The sequence below is a fragment of the Haemaphysalis longicornis genome, unplaced genomic scaffold (assembly GCF_048455015.1).
Source record: "Haemaphysalis longicornis isolate Haplotype H1 unplaced genomic scaffold, Haemaphysalis longicornis Haplotype H1 scaffold_6, whole genome shotgun sequence".
Taxonomy (NCBI): domain Eukaryota; kingdom Metazoa; phylum Arthropoda; class Arachnida; order Ixodida; family Ixodidae; genus Haemaphysalis; species Haemaphysalis longicornis.
This window is the reverse complement of record NW_027526407.1, coordinates 155,514,728-155,535,923: the sequence shown is the minus strand read 5'-3', so window position 1 is coordinate 155,535,923 and position 21,196 is coordinate 155,514,728. Positions and strand designations below refer to the sequence as shown.

At 52.1% G+C, this 21,196-nt stretch overlaps 2 protein-coding genes across 2 annotated transcripts; both read right to left on the bottom strand.

The window, feature by feature from the left end:
- Positions 1–1,619: 1,619 nt before the first annotated feature.
- Positions 1,620–4,787, bottom strand: LOC144142004 (vacuolar protein sorting-associated protein 4-like). The gene is made up of 2 exons (XM_077673434.1): positions 4,503–4,787; positions 1,620–2,492 (listed from the first exon to the last, which is right to left on the bottom strand). The coding sequence occupies exons 1-2, from the start codon at positions 4,785–4,787 to the stop codon at positions 1,620–1,622; spliced, it is 1,158 nt and encodes a 385-aa protein (XP_077529560.1).
- Positions 4,788–13,275: 8,488 nt separating this feature from the next.
- Positions 13,276–19,518, bottom strand: LOC144142003 (vacuolar protein sorting-associated protein 4-like). Its single transcript, XM_077673433.1, has 2 exons — positions 19,234–19,518; positions 13,276–14,148 (listed from the first exon to the last, which is right to left on the bottom strand). The coding sequence occupies exons 1-2, from the start codon at positions 19,516–19,518 to the stop codon at positions 13,276–13,278; spliced, it is 1,158 nt and encodes a 385-aa protein (XP_077529559.1).
- Positions 19,519–21,196: the final 1,678 nt, after the last annotated feature.

The window sequence follows — 21,196 nt, the reverse complement described above, 5'->3', positions numbered from 1 at the left end:
TACCTACTTATAAAATAGAGTGTACTATTTAGCCTCCACCTCTCAAGGCCGCTCATATTGCGCGGGCGGCAGCGGCCCACCCTCCTCCGGCACTGCTGCTTCCTTTTCCCGGAGGGTAATCCCCGGCTCACGCTTCGCGCTCCGATTTCAAAGACGATAGTCTTTCTCGGGCTGCTTAAACCCAGAAATTTTCGTCTGTCTGTATGTCTGTCTGTGACTCCATTCAGCCACCCGGCAAAAGTGGAACTGTATATACTCACAGCCAAATCTACACGTCTAAGTTCGGTTTATATGTTCATACTTGTGAACATTGTTGAACAAGAACAAGACATTGCGCAAATATAAGACAGATAATCAATACATAAGTGATATTTGCAGTGATCCTTTATTATAAAAATTTATGGACGCTTAGTTTTTGTGAAATAAATACTACATCCAGTGCAGAAAAAAATTCGCACTGCCGCCTGCTGTCGCCCGCGCCACTATAGCTTCTGGTGGCATTTTAAGAAATAAAGCGGCAACAGTTACGAAAGGCTCCACTGGATAGGTTCCCCGTTCAGCTTGAAACGTAAAGTAGGACGCTTCGATTCTCGCGCATCTCCGCCGTACGGGAGCGCTGGCATCGAGGCACCCGGCCTGGAGCAGTGGAACGCGGTAAATTTAAATTGACTTGAACAAACCTTTGGCGTGTTTACGTTGGGATGAGCGCGGCGCAAGAGGAACAATATGAGAGGAGAGCAGGAAAGCGTAGGGAGGCATTTACTTGGCAAATGTCGATAAAGACTATCGTCTTTTGTTGACATTTACAACGAAAGGAGCAGATACGGGGCCAATTTTTTTTTTCCGTGTAGATTTAAGCATCTTACAATGAAGTTTTTCCCCTCACGCGTTTCATGAAACGTAGAGATCTAAGGCGTTCGTTTTAGTACCGCATTCTCAGCTCTACGAGCTCGTATTCAAGAAGTGACAACTTGATCGTAAGGTAGTATTCCCTCCCTTTATGTCGAATGCTTGGAAGGTCCGTAGTCTGGACTGTTCCTTTACGGCCTGTCTTCACACTCGCTTCGGTTGGGACGTCAAAGAGCATAATTTCATTGGTTTGCACTGGGTACCAGCGTAGCCTCACCGAACCCTTTGTGGGCTGTCACACACCAAGGGGCTACATAAACGACAGTCCCAGGTGAAGCACAACCGTGTTAAGTGGCCAGGTTTGTGAAGCTGCTCACACCTGGTAGAGCAAAGCACTTTGTGGTTAGCCGCCGGTGCAAGCATTCTTGCTCCCCGAAAGAAAACGGGACATAACCAAAACGTTGGTCAATTCGAACCTTCTTTTACAATCTCTTACGTGCGAAAAGCTTGATGAATCCGGGCCAAAAAGTCATCGAATGGACTGGTGATTTTTACGGGTATAAAAATGTTAATCTAACAATTTCTGCAATTTACACCGTGAATGAGCAAACCATATTGTCGGTTGTGAGAACATACAAGACATGAGAGGTTAGCGCTGGCTGCCGCTGATTATTTCAGGGCATGCCCGTTGATTTTGCTTGTCCACGAACGAGACGGACTCGCGGTAATTCGTCCTCCCGGCGCACCCGTCGTGCGCCGCCTCCGCTGCGCTAGTTGGCCGTAGGGTTCGCCTGAATGAACTCGGCGTGCTTGGGCGCGTCCTCCTCGCTTAGGTCAGGCGTGATGACGGGCGCCACGGCGTCCATGTCGGGCTTGTTCAGGTGATTGCACCTCTCGGCGTCCTCCTTCATCTTCACGGCTTCGAGGTTGTGGAAGTTGCGCGCCAGCGCGTAGCGGACGATGCGCTGCAGCTGGTAGCGCGAGAAGCAGGCGGTCTTCTTGGCCAGGTCCTCCATGTCTCCGTCCTTGTACGTCGGGCAGCGCAGCTTGCCTAGCTCTTCCTTGATGATGGCCAGGCGGGCCTCCTCGGTCTCCGGGATCGGGATGTTGATGCGGGCATCGAAGGCGCCCTTCATTCCCTCCTCGATGAGCCAGGGCCGGTTGGCGGTGGCAATGATGATCTCGCGGTACTCCTTCTTGGCGGCCACCTCGGCCAGGTACTCCCGCAGCCCGGACTTGACGGCATCGACCACGGGCTTCTTGGCGTCGGGGTAGTCGGCCAAGTAGAGCTGGTCGAGGCACTCCAGCACCAGGACGCCCGTGTTGTGCTTCTTGAAGTTCCTCACCAGCATCTTGGTCATCTTGGCCGCGTCGTGCGTCAGGCCACCGATGACGAAGAGGTCGAGGTCGACGATGAAGATGGACTTTTCGGGATATTTGACGTAGAGAGACTTCATGAGCAGCGACTTGCCCGTGCCGTGCGGTCCGTGGAGCAAGATCGTCGAGGCGGCCTTCGCCTTCGGATCCGTGATGATCTGGGTGAGCACGAGCTTGGCGCCGTCGATGCCCTGGATGTCGCAGACGAAGTTGATCTTTTTGCCCGACGTCACGGTTCCGGCGGCAGTGCACCACGGCGGAAGCACCTGCGCACACACGACGGCCCGTGTGTCTACAGCCCCGCCACAGCGATCTTGTGCGGCTGTGGCGCTGTCGTAGGGGGGTTTCCCCCTCCACTGCCACTTGCACGAGAAAGAGCACTTCTACGAACCTCCCACAAATAGCAATCGCCACAAAGCTCGTAAATATTTGAATAACCGGAACGCCATATTTAACTCACTAAAACACATTATAGGTGTTTTCCCACCGTAACATCGCACTGGGTTCGAATTAATCGTTGTTTGTAAGCAGGAGGAAATTGCTAGCTTGGTACGTTTGGCATGAGCAAGTCTGCGCAAGTCTTAGAACAAACGGAAGGTGTCGGCAGAGTCAAAAAAGGTGGGTTCAAATGAACAGCCTTACGTTATTCTTCAATATCACTGCGTAGTTGGGCACAACACGTCAAGTGCTACTGCTGCCTACAGAACAGAAATTCCAGTCTGAAGTGTGTTCCTGCAATGAGAGAGTGCGGTAGCTCATACACTCAAACGGGGGAGAAACAGGAGTTCTCTGCGTCTAAGTTCTTTTCGGAGCGGTGCAGAAACTCTGCAGGAAAGCACGCTGTACTAACAAAAACAATGCCGGTTTAGTTTGGGTGCGCGTTCAGGAGAGAAACATTTTAGTTCCGGTTGCCTCCATCATGCTGAAGATGAAAAACCAGTCATGAATGTGTTTGTAGCGCCAATGGGGATGTAGAATCTACGTGAGTAGCCGAACTGTTTCTCCGTGAAGCGGCAAAGCATTTTTTTCGGCACTGTATTGGGTTTGCGTTTAAAAATGTAGCTTCGGGTCCCCTCTCAGTGCCAGTAGAGACAACCGCTTTGGTTTGGCCTGCAGTTCAAGAACAGTTTCAGCCCGCAGACTTGAAGCACAGCGAATGAGCCCTTGCCCACTAAATGCAGCCCAGCCCAGTGCGTTGTCAAACGCATTTGTCACGAATGAGTAGACGGAAACAACAGCAGGACGGTAAAGAATTGAACGGGTGCAATTAGAAACCAAACAAAAGTAGCGAAACCTGTGACCATTGCTTTTTATTTTGTACGCGTTATCTAGATTGACCTTGAGTCCAGCGTGCTCTGCTGAAGTTATGTCGCCTGACAGGGGTGTTTGCACGGGGCTATGAAGGCCTTGCAAAAGTTTCGTAGCGCTGACACAGACGAGGGTTAAGTGACTGGACACACATAGGGCGCTACTCTGGGTCCAGTGGCTTCGGTTTTGTAGTGGAAGCTACACTGGCCGTGGTTGAGCAGTTTCGCGTGCACCTTGAAGTGCCGTGTTGCGCAAGTGCGAGGAGATTGGGTTGGATTGGATTGGATCGAATTGGATTTGATTTGGATTGAATTGTGTTGGATTGGATTGGAAATCGAATCCAACTGGAGTACGTGTGTAGAGAATTGGGTTTGCACATTCGCCGGTCTGCGCATTCCAGAGGAGTGACGTCATAGCCGCGGCAGACGCACTGGCACCGGCGAGCGCCCAGCTGTGCGCCTCCGTTTCGCAGTGGCCAAGTCTGACGCTGCGCCTGAGCCGCTTGATAGCCGTTTCGCGTTGCTCCTGCAGAGCCATGCTGCGCATGCGCGAGGAGCAGTGACTGGACTGGACTGGACTGGACTGTACTGGACTGGACTGGATTGGATTGGATTGGATTGGATTGGATTGGATTGGATTAGATTAGATTGGATTGGATAGGAAATCATTTTAGTGAACTGGACTGGACTGGACTGGATTGGATTGAATTGGCTTGGATTGGATAGGGAATCCTTGTAGCAGCAGTAAGCATGATAATCAGCTAATCCTAGACAACCAGGAAACCCAAGAATAAACAGCTGAACCTTAGCTCACGCTACGTATTTCCTGGCATGACCGAGCTAAGCCACAGCTAATTCTGTCTGTGCAGAGCTAACAAACTTTTGCAATGTCCACCCAAAAGGCTCAAAGTAGCACTCTATGAAGGCCGCTCAGCGCCACCGGCCCGACAAGTGCACGTTCCCGCTCACCTGGGACAGCACGGAGGCCTGGTGCAGCTTCTTCAGCTCGGGCAGTCCATCTCCGGCCACCTCGTGTTCGGCGTCTCCGGCGAACTCCTTGAGCTTTTGCGCCCGCTCCACGTAGGGCGCGCACGTGTTGCGGATAAGCAGCGCGGCGCTCAGGTACGACTCCATGGCTTTGCGGTAGAGCCGGATGGCGTTGGCGAACTGCTTCTTGCCATCCTCCACATTGGCCTGGTTTGACAGGTCCACGGCCGCCTTGATGTCGTTGATGAGCGTCACCGGCACAACCATCGCGGCCGCCGACGCTTCTGCAGGCCCAAGAGGAGGAGGCCAAGCTGCAGAAGCTTCCTCGCCAACGCTGATCGAGGCGGGATGATGATGATGGCAGCCAACTTTGTTTTCTTCCCGTGTTATTCAAACGGTATGCGAAATAACCCGCGGAAACCTTTTGTGGTCCTTCACTTCCGGTGGACATTTTTCGCATCGAAACGCCCGTGAAAAGGCTATTGAAAAAGAACAAAACAAAACAGGACAGAAACAAGACAAGATAAAAATTAGCAGTGGCTTAGCTCGGCTATGTCAGGATATTCGTAGCGTAAGCTAAGGTTCAACGGGTTGTTCCAGTGTTTCCTGGTTGTCTAGGATTAGCTCATTATCATCTGTACTACTGCTAAAACAATTTCCAATCCAATCCAATTCAATCCAGTCCAGTCCAGTAGCTGCGGCGGTGGCTCCGACGCGCCAGCTTTGCGCCGTGAGACGTCACTGCTGCTTGCGCATGCGGAGCACGGCTCTCCAGGAGCCACGCGAAACTGCTCAACCTCGGCCAATGTAGGTCACGCTACAAAACGCGGAGTAATTTAAACAGCCACAGACAGGCTCAGGATTCAACCTGATTTTGCAGTGAAGCTGCTTATGGGTTGGGTTCAACTGGCGCGCGCACCTTTTTTTTTCAAACACAACCATTATTTACAAAGATATACATATACATGGTGTCCCAGCTATCATGCACCAAGATTTTAAAAAAGAGTAATGGCGTAACTCGACGAAAACCTAGTGTGTAATGTTTGCAGTACTGTGGAGAAGCGGACAGCATTTTTTTCGTTAATGAGACTTAATTAATTAATTGTAATTAATTATCTAACTCGCGAAGTACTGTCCTAATCACTAAAGTGTCAATGAGGCACTTGTAGGTACCCACGAGGGTCATCTAACTGCGGTATTTTCAGCGACGAACTAATTGCGTACACAATTATTCTGATTGATATAGAAAACCCGCGAAATATGAAAAATACCACGTGACGGCGCGTCCGCGCGCATCGTAAAGCAACGCCCTCAAACAGGCTGCCTCTGAGTTAGCCAGAATGAAATAAACAAAAGAAAGAAAGAAGAAATCGCCACCGAGTTTGTGCCTTATCTGCACACGCGCCTTATCAAGGTGATGCGCTGTTTCTTCGGGCGGGTAACACCGGAAGCAGTTGCTTTCAATCAGCTTATTTGGGGACGCTGCTTTACAATGCGCGCGGATGCGCCGTCAAGTGGTATTTTTCATATTTCGCCGGTTTTCTTTATCAGTCAGAATAAATGAGTGCGCAATTATTTCGTCGCTGAAATTACCGCAGTTACATGCCCCTCGTCGATACCTACAAATGCCTCATTGACACTTCAGTGATTAGGACAGTAATTATCGAGTTAGGTAATTATTTACAAATAATTAGTTAAGTCTCATTAACGAAAAAATTAGTCACCGCTTCTCCACAGTACTGCAAACATTATCCACTAGGTTTTCTTCGAGTTACGCCATTACTCTTTTTTTAAAACTTGGTGCATGATAGCTGGGACACCCTGTATACATAATGCACTGGCACGCTCGAGGCGGTGACCAACGCTGGTATGCGTACATACTGTCGCCACAGGAACTCCAACCACCTTTAGGCGAGCCTTCCCTTGAGTCGCAAAGTACGCAACCCAGTGGGACTGCGGCGGCAACAAAGAACAAACAAGCAGGAAAATGTGGCATTCGGAAACACTGTAATGTCAGATTGCATGAACAGAGATTTGTGGGAAAGTAACATGTTCCCATGTGGGTGAGAACTATGGGCAAGGATATAAAGCGCCTGTTCAGAGGAAAGAACGTACTAGTGGGGCAACATCACAGCCGTTGCCAGCAGTGCATCTTTTTTTCTTTGAAGCGCTGGAATGCTTGGCATCCTTTTTGCAGTGAGTCGCGGAGCTCCATGTCAGAATCTTATGCTCCCTACACGTACACTGTCCATTCCGCCGTTCCGGTGAAGTGCCGGCAGGTAGGTTCCTAGCAAACTCCACTGCGTCCACTCGAGCCCTCCACAGCGAGTGGAGCCCCAGGACAAGCACGCAGTCCCGAAGCACCTTGTTCTCTGTGGGCGCACTCAGGTGCCGGAGGCCTGACCACGACAGGTCCCATCGTTCGTTTACACCCAACCACTCTAGGCGTTACAGCGGCTTCCCTTCCCTTACAGCGGCTTCCCTGTCTCACTTCCTCCGCTTCATGTTTTTACAATTTAGCATTCAATCGGCTCCTTAGCCACCATGGTACTCAGACAATACCCATAACCCCCCCCCCCATTAGCCCCGTTTTACCTTGCACATGAATGCACTGTTCGGACTCCCATGCGGTCTTTCACGAGCAGTTAAGGGCAACGCTTAAAAAACACAACAGCAACCCTCATGTTTCTTCCGCCCCTCCTGCCAGAAGACTCCAGACAAGACCAAGACCCAGCTCGCTTAACCTTACCCATCCCTTGACGTCCTTCCCCCAACAGGCCCAGAGCTCGCCTTGATTCCGGCAAAGGCTTTTCTCCCAGTCTTACCCCGAATAAATGCCAAACCACATGCACGCTTAAAACCGACGTACATGCGCAACGACGTAAACCGGCGTAAGCGCGTGAGGAACCGGCGTACTCCGGCGTACGCGGAATGCATTGCTACGCACTTGTTACGACCAAGTCATAGCGCGCCAGACATTGACGCAAACTTTGGGGCGCACGGTGTTGACGCAGACCTCTGCTGGCTACTTTATCTGGCGGTCAGGTCGCATAACACGACAGCAAATTGACAAATAAGCTAACTTTAGGATGAATGATTTGATGAAACGAAGTAATTTGTAAAAAATTGCGCCCACCTCTCCGCGAGGGGAACCCTGAGTAGATGCGACGCATCGTGGGGTTCACGTGGTTTTTCCGTTGGATTGATTCTGAAATCGTGTGAAACGTGCCGGGAACGCGTATGATTATTATGTTTTATGATTATTATTATATTTTATTGGCCAACCTTGGTCAATCTCTCTAAGTGGTATGCTTGGGGCTTCGCTGTCGCAACGACCTTTACTCCATCATTGTTGCTGTAAGGGGGAGCTTCTTTTCTTTTATTGCAAGTGTTAATCATTGCCCCATCATGCGTTGTATCAGTAGCTTCTTGGCGTAGTTTGAATGAGTCAAGGATATAAGGAGCGTTCGTAGCATTTGATTCTGTCTCGGTTTTGTGGCGCAGTGGGAAGAGCACCATGTGCCTCGCGTTCCGCCCTCGGGGTCGTGGGATCGAAACCGGGCACCGCTAACTATTTTTTTTTATAGTGCAGGCTTGCCGCAACTACTGTTCAGGCATCTCTCCCTCAGCGCTGAAGATACTATCTTCAATGAAGGATCCCCCCCACATCCAGATTGTATGGACACCAGGCCATTCTTCCCTCGAGGGAAACGAGGCGGCACACGCCGCTGCCCGCGCTCTTACATTATGGCATTTTCGTCGACGGAAGAGGACCTTTCCGAACCCTCCATCTATCCTCCGGTACCTCCCCGATACACTGAAATCCTATATCATTATCGCCAACTGCGGCTTCAATACCCTCATCCTCACACTACCCTCAGCACACAGGCGGCTCGCATTTGGCGTCGACTGCAGACCAACACATTCTACAACACGACGATACTCCACTACATCTCTCCCTCCATTTACCCCCAGAACTGCCCTTTTTGCTTCGTCCCAAACGCTACCTACCACCTGGTGTGGGAATGCCCCTACGTGCCAAACCCCCTCCCTTCCCCATCCCCTGAGCAGTGGGTGCGCGAGCTGGCCAGCTCACGGTGCGAGAGAGAGAGAGACTAAACATGTTTATTGTTTCTTATTAAAGAGTCCTTAGGGTGGCCTCCTCATTCCAGGAGTCCATTGGCACGGGCCGCGTCTTCTGCCCTCTCCACCAACTTGCGCTGGACGTCGAGGGAAGAGCTGGCCAAGGCGCTCTCCCAAAGCTCATAGTGGGCGGGTCAAGTGGGCTTTGTGTGCAGCCGCCGATCATGTGAAAAAGCGTTCCAAACTCCCCGCAGAAGCGGCACAAACGGGGATACAGGGTGGGGGCTATGTAGTGGTTTCTGCTAGGGTGGGGGTGCGAGGACCAAGAACGCCTCATCACTCGCGCCCAAACAGCTGCGCTAGCTCGCGGATATCTGGACTGAGAAAGCCACCCACTTTTATGCTCATGAAATGTTTTCCAATCCAATCCAATAGTACAGGGGCAGGGGTGTGGACGAGAGAGGGGCATCGGAGAGGAGAGGGGTGAGCGGCGGAGAGCGCACCTCATGCGGTGAGGAGAATGGGGGAGGGGCGGACGACAACAACGCCGACGCTGCATGGACAAGGCGAGTGAATGAGATGCAGTCGCATCTAAAATACGGAGAGAAAACTACCGGACAAAACACGCGAAGCAACGACCAAATACGGGAACATGGCAGTTCACGCCAAATGTAGCGGAGGGTTAACGTTTTAATGTCCCCAGAACTGTTTCATTTGTTTCTGTATAAATATACGTGCTTCTGTGAGAATAGGCATTATTGCGCGGCGCATAGCCACACTGCGCGGCGCATTGGTTTACGCGCGCTTTGCGGCGATATGCGGATACTCGCTCTGTCCGACGTAGTCGGTCGGCGTATAGGGAGTGGCGTATGTCGGCGCAGGCGTACGTCGTTACGCGAGTACGTCGATTTTACGCGCGCATGCGGTTAGGCGACTCGCGACAACACAGAATAGCAGCGAAGATAATTAGTTGCCATGCGCTGAACGCGTCGTGACATCATTGACAGCTCATACGTAGAATTTCTGGATTTTTTCTTTCCAGGATAATTCGTGCACGGGTTCCCCGAAAGCCAAACATTTTTTGGGGCGGGCCTTAATGGCAATTTAGGATCGCCGTGGCGGCCGCCAAGAGGACCAGCACTGCGAAAAGGTGTGCAAAGTAGTTAATGTCATGCCTCATCACCAATTACGTCTAAAAAAAGCCACAAATTTTGTTTTTGCGTTCCTCTGACGAACTTTCCTAAGTGACAAACTGGACTATGACGAATGATCCCATGTGACCAAACGGCCTATTACGAACCGGCCGATGACGAATGATCTTATGTGACCAAACGGCCTATTACGAATCGGCCTATGACGAAACTCCATGTGACGAACGGGCCTGCACCCCACTTAAATAATGCTGATAAAAGTGGATAATTTTATTTATGCATTTCTTGGAGAGATATGCCACGGTTCGTTATTTCATTCAATTCGTTTCCCAAAGAACTCTTTTTCTACTTGTTTTTGACACTAGCACACTCTGCCGAGAGCTAGTTTAACTTGTACTTCTCTCAATTTAATTTGCCAAGGTTCGTTGTCGGTCTGCACCAGGTGTCTATCCAAGTAGACCTAAGTTCCTCCCATGCTCACAAAGTTTTCTACTAAGAAAGTCGCTTTATGGGCAAAAAGGTATGTGCATAAAAAGCTTTAAGAAAGGCACAAGGGTACGTTAGCTAATCTTTGGTGTTATGGTCTGCACAAAGTACAATGTCCAGGTCACATTTGTTCTTTTTTTTTAGTTTGAAAAACAGGGAAAGAGACAAGTACTCTATTACCAGAGTGCTCTCGTTTTCTGACCCGTTCTCGCCCACTATGCTGATGAAGCCCATACGTTTTCTTTTGTTGGCTTGAAGGCTTTCCAAGTGCAATACGTCATTTTTTTATTTTTGTAGTTGTTTTTAACACATCGCTTTTTTTTTTGTTTTCATTTCACCCAACCGATCAATGAGCCGAATTTTTTGTTGTCAACATTCTAAATTTGCGGCACACGACTACCGGGATTCAGGGCCTGCCCGGGCCGGCTCGGCCCAAAAAGTGTTTTCGTTCAAGCCCAAGCACCGCCCGGGCCCGAGAAAATGTGTGCTGCCCGTCCCGAGCCCGGCCCGCGGGCCGGGCCGGGCTCGTCTTTTTGGACCGTCCCGGGCCCGAGGCGTTCTAAGCGCAATCGCCTTTTATCGTATCTCTCAACAGCGCCATAATGAATTTACACTTCGCTTCTTTTTGTTCTCTGAAAGATCAACAAAAATGTTTTTGTTGTCCACAATTTATAATTTGCGGCACAGGATTGCCGGGCCTCAAGGATGGCCAGGGCGGCTCGGGCTTGCACGGCCCGAAAATTTTGATTCAAGCGCAAGCCCGGCCGGGGCCCGAGAAAATGCGTGCTACCCGGCCCGAGCCTGCCCCGCCAGTGCACTACGTCAGACTATCTAGCTACGCCACCGCACCCAACTGTTTCAGGGCTGTGCCCTTGTGGTGTGCTGTTTTGTCGTGTGCTATTTTGACGCCGTGCTATTTTGTCGCGTGCGCTTTTGTCGCTGTGCTGTTTTGTCGCTGTGCTTTTGTGGCGTGTGCGCTTTTGACGCTGTGCCCTTCTGACGCTGTGCCGTTCTGTCGCGTGCTGTTTTGTCGCGTGCTCTTTTGACACCGTGCTGTTATGGCGGTGCTCTTCTGTCGCGTGCCCTTTCGTCGCGTGCTGTTCTGTCGGTATACCGTCTGTGGCAGTCGCGATGCTGCCTGGCACCGGAGGAAGACGACGAGCGAGAATTCCTTGATGAGACCGAAGAGGTCAGACCTGCATAATACTGGGCTTGCTACTTAATATGGGCGGTGAACACGCAGTGCGGTTTGAATGCTGCAGGTTGCACGACTGAAAAAAAAAATCGTTCGCTCGACACTAGCAAAAAAAAAAAAAAACTGACAAGGAAACAGCAGGGTGCGGAATAGTTGTTACTCCGTATTTTTTTTTTTTCATGAGGACATTCATGTCGCCTCTGAATGCGCACTGCTTCCGCTCTTTAGCGAACACCTGTGCAAGTTAAGAAGGAACGGTGTACAAACAGGGTTGTTCGGTTTCGGGTAGAACCCAAGCTTACCTAATCCTGAACCCGAACGAGGTTCAGGAGAATCGAATTAAACGCTATTTCTCTTCGAATGGACCTTTTCAATGTAGCAATCTGCACAATCGTGCGCTGACAGGTCCGCCGTTCTTAACCAGTGCTTGCAGGAAGCAACCCCGACAAGCACAGCTTTTGAACTAATCGAGAAATAACTGGCATAAATCTGCCGCTCGCTATACTGCAGGCTGGCAAATGCCGCAGCGATATTTTTGTGCCGAGCTAATGGAAGTTGTGATATCACGAGAACTTTCTCCCGGCTGAGACACGTTCAAAGATAGGACAGGTCTTGAATGGAGACCGACATGTGGCGCACGCAGATCATAGTGTATTGAGTTGTTTTATTTCCATAAAGTTTACATAATTTTATCGGGGATTTGTAGAGGAAAAAGCCGCGCCAGGCAGCTTGACAAGCCCTAAAATCCATTGACAGAGGCAGCTGCAGCAGGGGTCGAGTGAGAGAGAAAAGACAAAGAAAGAACCCTTCTCGATAAAAAAGGAAAAGAAAAAATGACAGAGAAAGAGAAAGGGACTCCCTCCCTCAACGAAAAAAACAACAACAGCAACAGCAACAACAACTACAATAACAACTACAAAAAAACAAAAGAAGAAAAATTGGCGCTAGAGTTAGAGAGAGAGGGAACTTTTAGTAGAAAAGGATGACTACTGGTCACGATGGACTGGGGGGGGGAGAGGGTAAAAGAAAATAGCTGGTCGTTCTGTTCGTGATGATCGCAATAGGGATCGCAATAGAGTCCAGAGTTAGTGCAGGTTTGCGTGTTCCTTCGGGGGAAGACCCACTCAGACAACCCGTGCTAGATCACTTTTAATTCAATAAACTGTCATTTCATATAATAGTTGTGCATCAGTTTGTTGTGGATCGGGATGTGGTTGGTTCGCTAGAGATGCACAATTCAAGGCGTGGGTAATTCAATTCAATGTCACAAGTACAATGGTGCGACCGGGACAGTGTTCAAGCTAGTGACAATTGTAGAGCGCTAAATATTGGGGCAAAACAGAACCAAGGCGACAAACAATATTAGAAGAACAAGAAAAGTACAGCTTACAGGCATCAAGCATCACTGATACAAGAGGCGCATTACTAGAGAATTGAAAGAGAAATGTGGATTTCGCGTGGTGGGCGAAGAAGATATGAAATGACATGAGCATCAAAGAAGAAAAGGGGCTCTTGCACTAACGAAACGTATTCGAAACTTCAGGCAAGTATGAAAAAAAGAAAGAAGTGTTGGCGGATCCTAAGGGGTGCCGCTACAGAAAGTACGTACGTAAATGTGTGAAAGGTCGATGACCAGCGTTTTGTGAATACGAAATGTTTAATTTCTTGGAGGTAATGAATCCTCCTTACGGTCATCATTACTGATTCATTTCAAACAAGCGGCAAATTTCGGAGAGTATTTGCTGAAAAAATGCCCGTTGATTTTGTTTGTCCACGAACGAGACGGACCCGAGGAAATTTTGTCCTCCTGGCGCACCCGCCGTGCGCCGCCTCCGCTGCGCTAGTTGGCCGTAGGGTTCGCCTGAATGAACTCGGCGTGCTTGGGCGCGTCCTCCTCGCTTAGGTCAGGCGTGATGACGGGCGCCACGGCGTCCATGTCGGGCTTGTTCAGGTGATTGCACCGCTCGGCGTCCTCCTTCATCTTCACGGCTTCGAGGTTGTGGAAGTTGCGCGCCAGCGCGTAGCGGACGATGCGCTGCAGCTGGTAGCGCGAGAAGCGGGCGGTCTTCTTGGCCAGGTCCTCCATGTCTCCGTCCTTGTACGTCGGGCAGCGCAGCTTGCCCATCTCTTCCTTGATGATGGCCAGGCGGGCCTCCTCGGTCTCCGGGATCGGGATGTTGATGCGGGCATCGAAGGCGCCCTTCATTCCCTCCTCGATGAGCCAGGGCCGGTTGGCGGTGGCAATGATGATCTCGCGGTACTCCTTCTTGGCGGCCACCTCGTCCAGGTACTCCCGCAGCCCGGACTTGACGGCATCGACCACGGGCTTCTTGGCGTCGGGGTAGTCGGCCAAGTAGAGCTGGTCGAGGCACTCCAGCACCAGGACGCCCGTGTTGTGCTTCTTGAAGTTCCTCACCAGCATCTTGGTCATCTTGGCCGCGTCGTGCGTCAGGCCACCGATGACGAAGAGGTCGAGGTCGACGATGAAGATGGACTTTTCGGGATATTTGACGTAGAGAGACTTCATGAGCAGCGACTTGCCCGTGCCGTGCGGTCCGTGGAGCAAGATCGTCGAGGCGGCCTTCGCCTTGGGATCCGTGATGATCTGGGTGAGCACGAGCTTGGCGCCGTCGATGCCCTGGATGTCGCAGACGAAGTTGATCTTTTTGCCCGAGGTCACGGTTCCGGCAGCAGTGCACCACGGCGGAAGCACCTGCGCACACACGACGGCCCGTGTGTCTACAGCCCCGCCACAGCGATCTTGTGCGGCTGTGGCGCTGTCGTCCTCCACTGCCACTTGCACGAGAAAGAGCACTTCTACGAACCTCCCACAAATAGCAATCACCACAAAGCTCGTAAATATTTGAATAACCGGAACGCCATATTTAACTCACTTAAACACATTATAGGTGTTTTCCCACCGTTACGTCACACTGAGTTCGAATTAATCGTTGTTTGTAAGCAGGGGGAAATTGCTAGCTGGGTACGTTGGGCATGAGCAAGTCTGCGAAGTCTTAGAACCAAGGAAAAGTGACGGCGAAGTAAAAAAGGTGGATTCAAATGAACAGCCTTACATTATTCTGATATCACTGCCTAGTTAGGCACAACACGTCAAGTGCTACTGCTGCCTACAGAACAGAAATTCCAGTCTGAAGTGTGTTCGTGCAATGGGAGACTGCGGTAGCTCATACACTCAAACGGGGGAGAAACAGGAGTTCTCTGCGTCTAAGTTCTTTTCGGAGCGGTGCAGAAACTCTGCAGGTAAGCAGGCTGTACTAACAAAAACAATGCCGGTTTAGTTTGGGTGCGCGTTCTGGAGAGAAACATTTTAGTTGCGGATGCCTCCGTCATGCTGAAGGGAAAAAACAGTTATGAATGTGTTTGTAGCACCAATGGGGATGTAGAATCTACGTGAGTAGCCAACCTGTTTCTCCGTGACGCGGCAAAGCATTTTTTTCGGCACTGTATTGCTGCCCAGCCCAAGGCGTTGTCAAGCGCATTTGTCAAAAAAGTAGCCGGAAACAACAGCAGGAATTACAAACCAAACAAAAGTCGTAAAACCTGTGACCATTCGTTTTGGTGACCAGTGCTATCTAGATTGACCTTGAGTCCAGGTTGCTCTGCTGAAGTTATGTCGCCTGACAGGTGTGTTTACACGGGCTATGAAGGCCTTGCAAAAGTTTGGTAGCGCTGACACAGGTAAGGGTTAAGTGACTGGACACACACAGGGCGCTAGTGTGTGTCCAGTGGCTTCGTTTTTGTTGCGGAAGCTACACTGGCCGTGGTTGAGCAATTTCGCGTGGACATTGAAGGGCCGTGTTGCGCAAGCGCGAGGATTGGATTGGATCGGTTTGGATTAAATTTGGATTGGATTGGATTACATTGAATTGTGTTGGATTGGATTGGAAATCCAATCCAAATGGAGTACGGGTGTGTAGAGAATTGCGTTTGCACCCGCCGTGGTGGCTCATTGGCTAAGGCGTTGTCAGCTGGATCCCACGATTCCAAGAACTTTCTGTGCCGAGAAGTGAAAACGGACGGCCACGGGGCACTTGCCACTCAACACCACCGGAGCTGCCGCCCGAGAAAGCGCAGTACGACCGTAATTTACGGCAACGACCTCGTCGTGTGAATCCGAGCTCCTCCAGAGCACCAACGCGCCCCTGACTCGGGTGGTTATGCCCGAGGACAGGAGGCGACTCCAGACGCAACGCGCGTTCCCTCACTCTCACGTGTACGTTCCTTCGCCTAGAGAGGGTCGCCCCATGCCTGCGCACCGCGTCAGACGTTTTCTCTCCGTGCTCCTCTGTCCTGATCCATTGTAACCTCAGTTTTTCTCTATTATTATACCTTTAAATTCTCAAACCCTACAGTTATCTTCGTGATGTTCTTTTCCCCGGGGCTTCTCCTCCAAGCCGCAGTAGCGCTGAGGATCTGACCCCGGGTATCCTCAACCGACAAACTCAGCCTCCGATACAAAAACTGCACATTTATTTACAGCCCGGCAGGCGACTAAAAAACAGGACTCGCGCGGAGCTCGAAGACGGCGGGCCGAGCTCTCCTGCGCCCGGACCGCGTCTCCCTGTCTTCATCTTCCCTTCCTCCTAACGCTGACGGCCGGGGAAGAAGGAAAAGCCAGTTGTCCCCGTCGGTGGCCATCGCATGTGGTGGTGGTTAAGAGATCCGGTGCGCGCAGGCGTTCGAAATGCGCGGCGTCTCAAGGCGCCGCGCGACACGTGCATTTCATTTGTGCGCTGCTCGCCCCAGGGCCCCCGCCAGTTCGTGCGTCGAAGCGCCCGACACCTCCACCACCACTGTGAAACATAACTTCAGGAATGTTTCACACACGAAACACACACCACACACACTTTTGGCACGTGCACCATCGTTCCTTCAGTTTGACGACACAACAATCAGCACGGCCAGTGCCCCTCGACCCTGGCTGCAGGTCACCATGACAAAATAGGCACAATCCTCATCTAGCTCAATCAGAGCGAGCGGCCTTTAGCAGGTGGTACGCACCGGCCGTCGTCGTCTGAAAACCCCCTTGCCATGCGGCTCACCCCGTCGCACAACAGTAACAGGGGCCCCTCTCCTCCCCGCTTTCTCGCTCGAGAAGGAACCGCTTCTGCCTCGCCGGCCTGCGTTGCAGCCACGCTGCACTGCGGTGAAGCTGGCTGACACTTCCTCCCTTTTTTGTCCGAACACCCCAGTTCAGCCAATCCTGAGCTCGGAGCGCCGTGCTCCACTACGCACCGCTGGTCAGCGTAAGCAGGAGAAGGCTGCTTAGCGGTCACATTACCGCTGACACTGACTTTCTGTTCAGCTACGCCTGCAGTCCTACCTGCAACTGCCTGGGGCTGCATTACATAAGCAGCCGTACACTGATTTACACTTTCCTCCTTCAATTCGTAGGAGCTCCCAATGGCGATCACATTTTCGCGACATGACATTTGGGGATCTCCATGAAACAAAAGATGCAGTGTGCGTGACACCAACTACATCCTCGCGCGATTCCCGTTCTGCTGCATTCTGAAAAGCAACGGGCCGCTCGCCCACGCTCCCAGAATGTTCTCCGTCTCCGCACGGTGCGACGACGGGCTCACGCTCAACTGAAGCCAGCCTCAGCCCCTTCAGAACGGCTGATTTAAGAACTGCGTAGCTCTTGCGCTGCTCCCCCGAGAGTCCAGCCAGGCACCCTCTAGCCCTTACGCTCAAGTATGGAATAATTACCCCTGCTCGCCATTTTGGCGGAACACAGTAGGAGTCTAGCATGGCCTCGGCGTCAGCGAACCAATCAAGCACAAGCGCTTCCTGGGAGGGCATATCTACGAGCACCCCTAACAGCATGCTCATGCAATCTAATCTCCCATCCATCTCGCTGCGCCCTCGTGCTTGCTGCCCGATCGGTGAAGCGGTGGCATTGTTAGCGCTTCTCAAACGCTCACTCCTTAGGCGTTCCGCTGCTAACTCCGCCTCAGCGACCTTTAATTTCGCCTGCAGTAGGGCCATCTCGTCAGCGAAAGACATGGCTGACCTAATTCTGACGCTCGCTGCCTCGTCAGCCCTCACAGTCAGCTCCATCTCACCATACCTAGCTAACCACCCCCCATTATCTCAGGGCTACTCATGCAGCACCCCCTACATGTCATGGTGAGCCACGCACCCAGGATCAAGTGAGGCACTGACCTGCATAGCTCCGTGCCTGTAGAGATGCCGCACTGGTGCAGATGGGGTATCCATTTAGGCGCCGCTCCTTCCGCCGAGGTGTCCACCAACAAATCCCGCTGACTTCTCGCCTGCCGACAGCTCGCTGCTCCGGCCGCTCCTCGTTCAGTGGGCTGCTGATGCCTCCACTGACCGCTGGTCAAGCTGCTTCTCCGCCACTCAGCAGGCCGCAGAGATTCCCTCGGTCGCCGTTGAGAAGTCCGTTGAGCGCCGATCGAGCCGCTTATCCACCAAGCTGCCGAGCTCCGCTGCTCCTGCCGATCTCGCTCAGCAGACCGCGATTCCTCCACGAGCACCGTCCGTCGAGGGTCCGTCTCGCCCGCGGGCCGGCTGAGTCGTCGCTGTTGAAGATCGTGCCGACTGCGCCAGTTATCTTCGTGATGTTCTTTTCCCCGGGGCTTCTCCTCCAAGCCGCAGTAGCGCTGAGGATCTGACCCCGGGTATCCTCAACCGACAAACTCAGCCTCCGATACAAAAACTGCACATTTATTTACAGCCCGGCAGGCGACTAAAAAACAGGACCCGCGCGGAGCTCGAAGACGGCGGGCCGAGCTCTCCTGCGCCCGGACCGCGTCTCCCTGTCTTCATCTTCCCTTCCTCCTAACGCTGACGGCCGGGGAAGAAGGAAAAGCCAGTTGTCTCCGTCGGTGGCCATCGCATGTGGTGGTGGTTAAGAGATCCGGTGCGCGTAGGCGTTCGAAATGCGCGGCGTCTCAAGGCGCCGCGCGACACGTGCATTTCATTTGTGCGCTGCTCGCCCCAGGGCCCCCGCCAGTTCGTGCGTCGAAGCGCCCGACACCTACTTTCTCCCATTCGATCTTCATTCTAGCCATGACGTAGCTCCCAGCGTTGCGCTCCTGAGCACGAGGTCGCAGGTTCGATTCCCGGCCGCGGCGGCCGCTTTTCTGATGGAGGCGAAAAGCAAAAACGCCCGTGTGTGCGAGATTTCCGCGCATGTTAAAAATCCCCAGGTGTTCAAAATTAATCCGGACCCCTCAACTACGGCGCGCCTCATCGCCTGCGTTGCTTTGGCGCGTTAAACCCTACAATCAATGAGAATTGGATTTGCACATTCGCCGGTCGGCGCATTCTAGAGGAGTGACGTCATAGCCGCGGCAGACGCACTGGCGCCGGCGAGCGCCCAGCTGTGCGCCTCCGTTTCGCAGTGGCCAAGTCTGACGCTGCGCCTGAGCCGCTTGATAGCCGTTTCGCGTTGCTCCTGCAGAGCCATGCTGCGCATGCGCGAGGAGCAGTGACTGGACTGGACTGGATTGGACTTGACTGAATTGGATTGGATTGAATTGAACTGGATTAGATTGGATTGGAAAAGAAATCGTTTTAGCAGCAGTAAGCATGATAATCAGCTAATCCTAGACAACCAGGAAACCCAAGAATAACCAGCTGAACCAGCTCACGCTACGTATTTCCTGGCATGACCGAGCTAAGCCACTGCTAATTCTGTCTGTGCAGAGCGAACAAACTTTTGCAATGTCCACCCAAAAGACTCAAAGTAGCACTCTATGAAGGCCGCTCAGCGCCACCGGCCCGACAAGTGCATGTTCCCGCTCACCTGGGACAGCACGGAGGCCTGGTGCAGCTTCTTCAGCTCGGGCAGTCCATCTCCGGCCACCTCGTGTTCGGCGTCTCCGGCGAACTCCTTGAGCTTCTGCGCCCGCTCCACGTAGGGCGCGCACGTGTTGCGGATAAGCAGCGCGGCGCTGAGGTACGACTCCATGGCTTTGCGGTAGAGCCGGATGGCGTTGGCGAACTGCTTCTTGCCGTCCTCCACATTGGCCTGGTTTGACAGGTCCACGGCCGCCTTGATGTCGTTGATGAGCGTCACCGGCACAACCATCGCGGCCGCCGACGCTTCTGCAGGCCCAAGAAGAGGAGGCCAAGCTGCAGGAGCTTCCTCGCCAACGCTGATCGAAGCGGGATGATGATGATGGCAGCCAACTTTGTTTTCTTCCCGTGTTAGTCAAACGGAATGCGAAATTACCCGCGGAAACCATTTGTGGTCCTGCACTTCCGGTGGACATTTTTCGCATCGAAAAGCCCGTGAAAAGGCCATTGAAAGGGCTATTGAAAAAGCTCAAAACAAAACAGGACAAAAACCAGACAAGATAAAAAATTAGCAGTGGCTTAGCTCGGGAATGACAGGATATACGTAGTGTAAGCTAAGGTTCAACTGGTTGTTCTTATGTGTCCTGGTTGTCTAGGATTAGCTGATTATCATGTTTACTGCTTCTAAAATAATTTCCAATCCAATCCAGTCCAGTCCAGTCGCGGCGGTGGCGGCTCCAACGCACCAGCTGTGCGCCGTGAGACGTTACTGCTCCTTGCGCATGCGCAGCACGGCTCTTCAGGGGCCACGCGAAATTGCTCAACCTCGACCAGTGTAGCTCACGCTACAAAATGGAGAGTAATAGAAGCAGCCACAGACAGGCGCAGGATTCTACAGGATTCTTAAGCAGCGAAGCTGCTTAAGGGTGGGGTTTAACTGGCGCGCGTACCTTTTTTTTTCGAACACAACCTTTATTTACAAAGATTTGCATATATACATAATGCACTGGCACGCTCGAGGCGGTGACCAACGCTGGTACGCGTACATACTGTCGCCACAGGAACTCCAACCACCTTTAGGCGAACCTTCCCTTGAGTCGCAAAGTACGCAATCCAGTAGGACTGCGGTGGCAACAAAGAACAAACGAGCAGGAAAATATGGCATTCGGAGACATTGTAATATGAGATAGCATGAACAGAGATTTGTGGGAAGGTAACATGTTCCCATGTGGGTGTAAACTGTGGGCAAGGATATGAAGCGCCTGTTCAGAGAAAAGAAGCATCTCTTCAACGAACTAGTGGGGCAACATCACAGCCGTTGTCAGCGGTGCATCTGTTTTTCTTTGAAGCGCTGCAGTGCTTGGCATCCTTTTTGCAGTGAGTCGCGGAGCTCCGTGTCAGAATCTTATGCCCCCAACACGCACACTGTCCATTCCGCCTTTGCTGCGAAGTGGCGCCAGTTAGGTTCCTAGCAAACTCCACTGCGTCCACTCGAGCCCTCCACAGCGAGTGGAGCCCCAGGACAAGCACGCAGTCCCGAAGCACCTTGTTCTCTGTGGGCGCACTCAGGTGCCGGAGGCCTGACCACGACAGGTCCCGTCGTTCGTTTACACCCAGCCGCTCTGGGCGTTACAGCGGCTTCCCTTAACACATACCCGCCTCGCTCAACAAAACACTTCCTCCACTTCATGTTTTTAGAAGGCCAGAACGACCAGTTAGCATTCAATCGACTCCTTACCCACCATGGTACTCAGACCATACCCAAAACCCCACCCCCCCCCATGCACCCTTTTACATTACAAATGAATGCACCATTCGGACTCCTAAGCCGTCTTTCACGAGCAGTTAAGGACGACGCTTAAAAAACACAACAGCAACCCTCAAGTTTCTTCCGCCCCCTTCTCCCAGAAGACTCCAGACAAGACCAAGACCCAGTTCGCTTAACCTTACAGATCCCTTGACGTCCGTCC

Coding starts and splice junctions, on each gene's coding strand:
- LOC144142004 (XM_077673434.1), bottom strand. CDS start 4,787: ATGGTTGTGCCGGTGACGCTCATCAACGACATCAAGGCGGCCGTGGAC. Junction 2,493..4,502: donor AGGCCTCCGTGCTGTCCCAG/GTGAGCGGGAAC, acceptor GTGTGTGCGCAG/GTGCTTCCGCCGTGGTGCAC.
- LOC144142003 (XM_077673433.1), bottom strand. CDS start 19,518: ATGGTTGTGCCGGTGACGCTCATCAACGACATCAAGGCGGCCGTGGAC. Junction 14,149..19,233: donor AGGCCTCCGTGCTGTCCCAG/GTGAGCGGGAAC, acceptor GTGTGTGCGCAG/GTGCTTCCGCCGTGGTGCAC.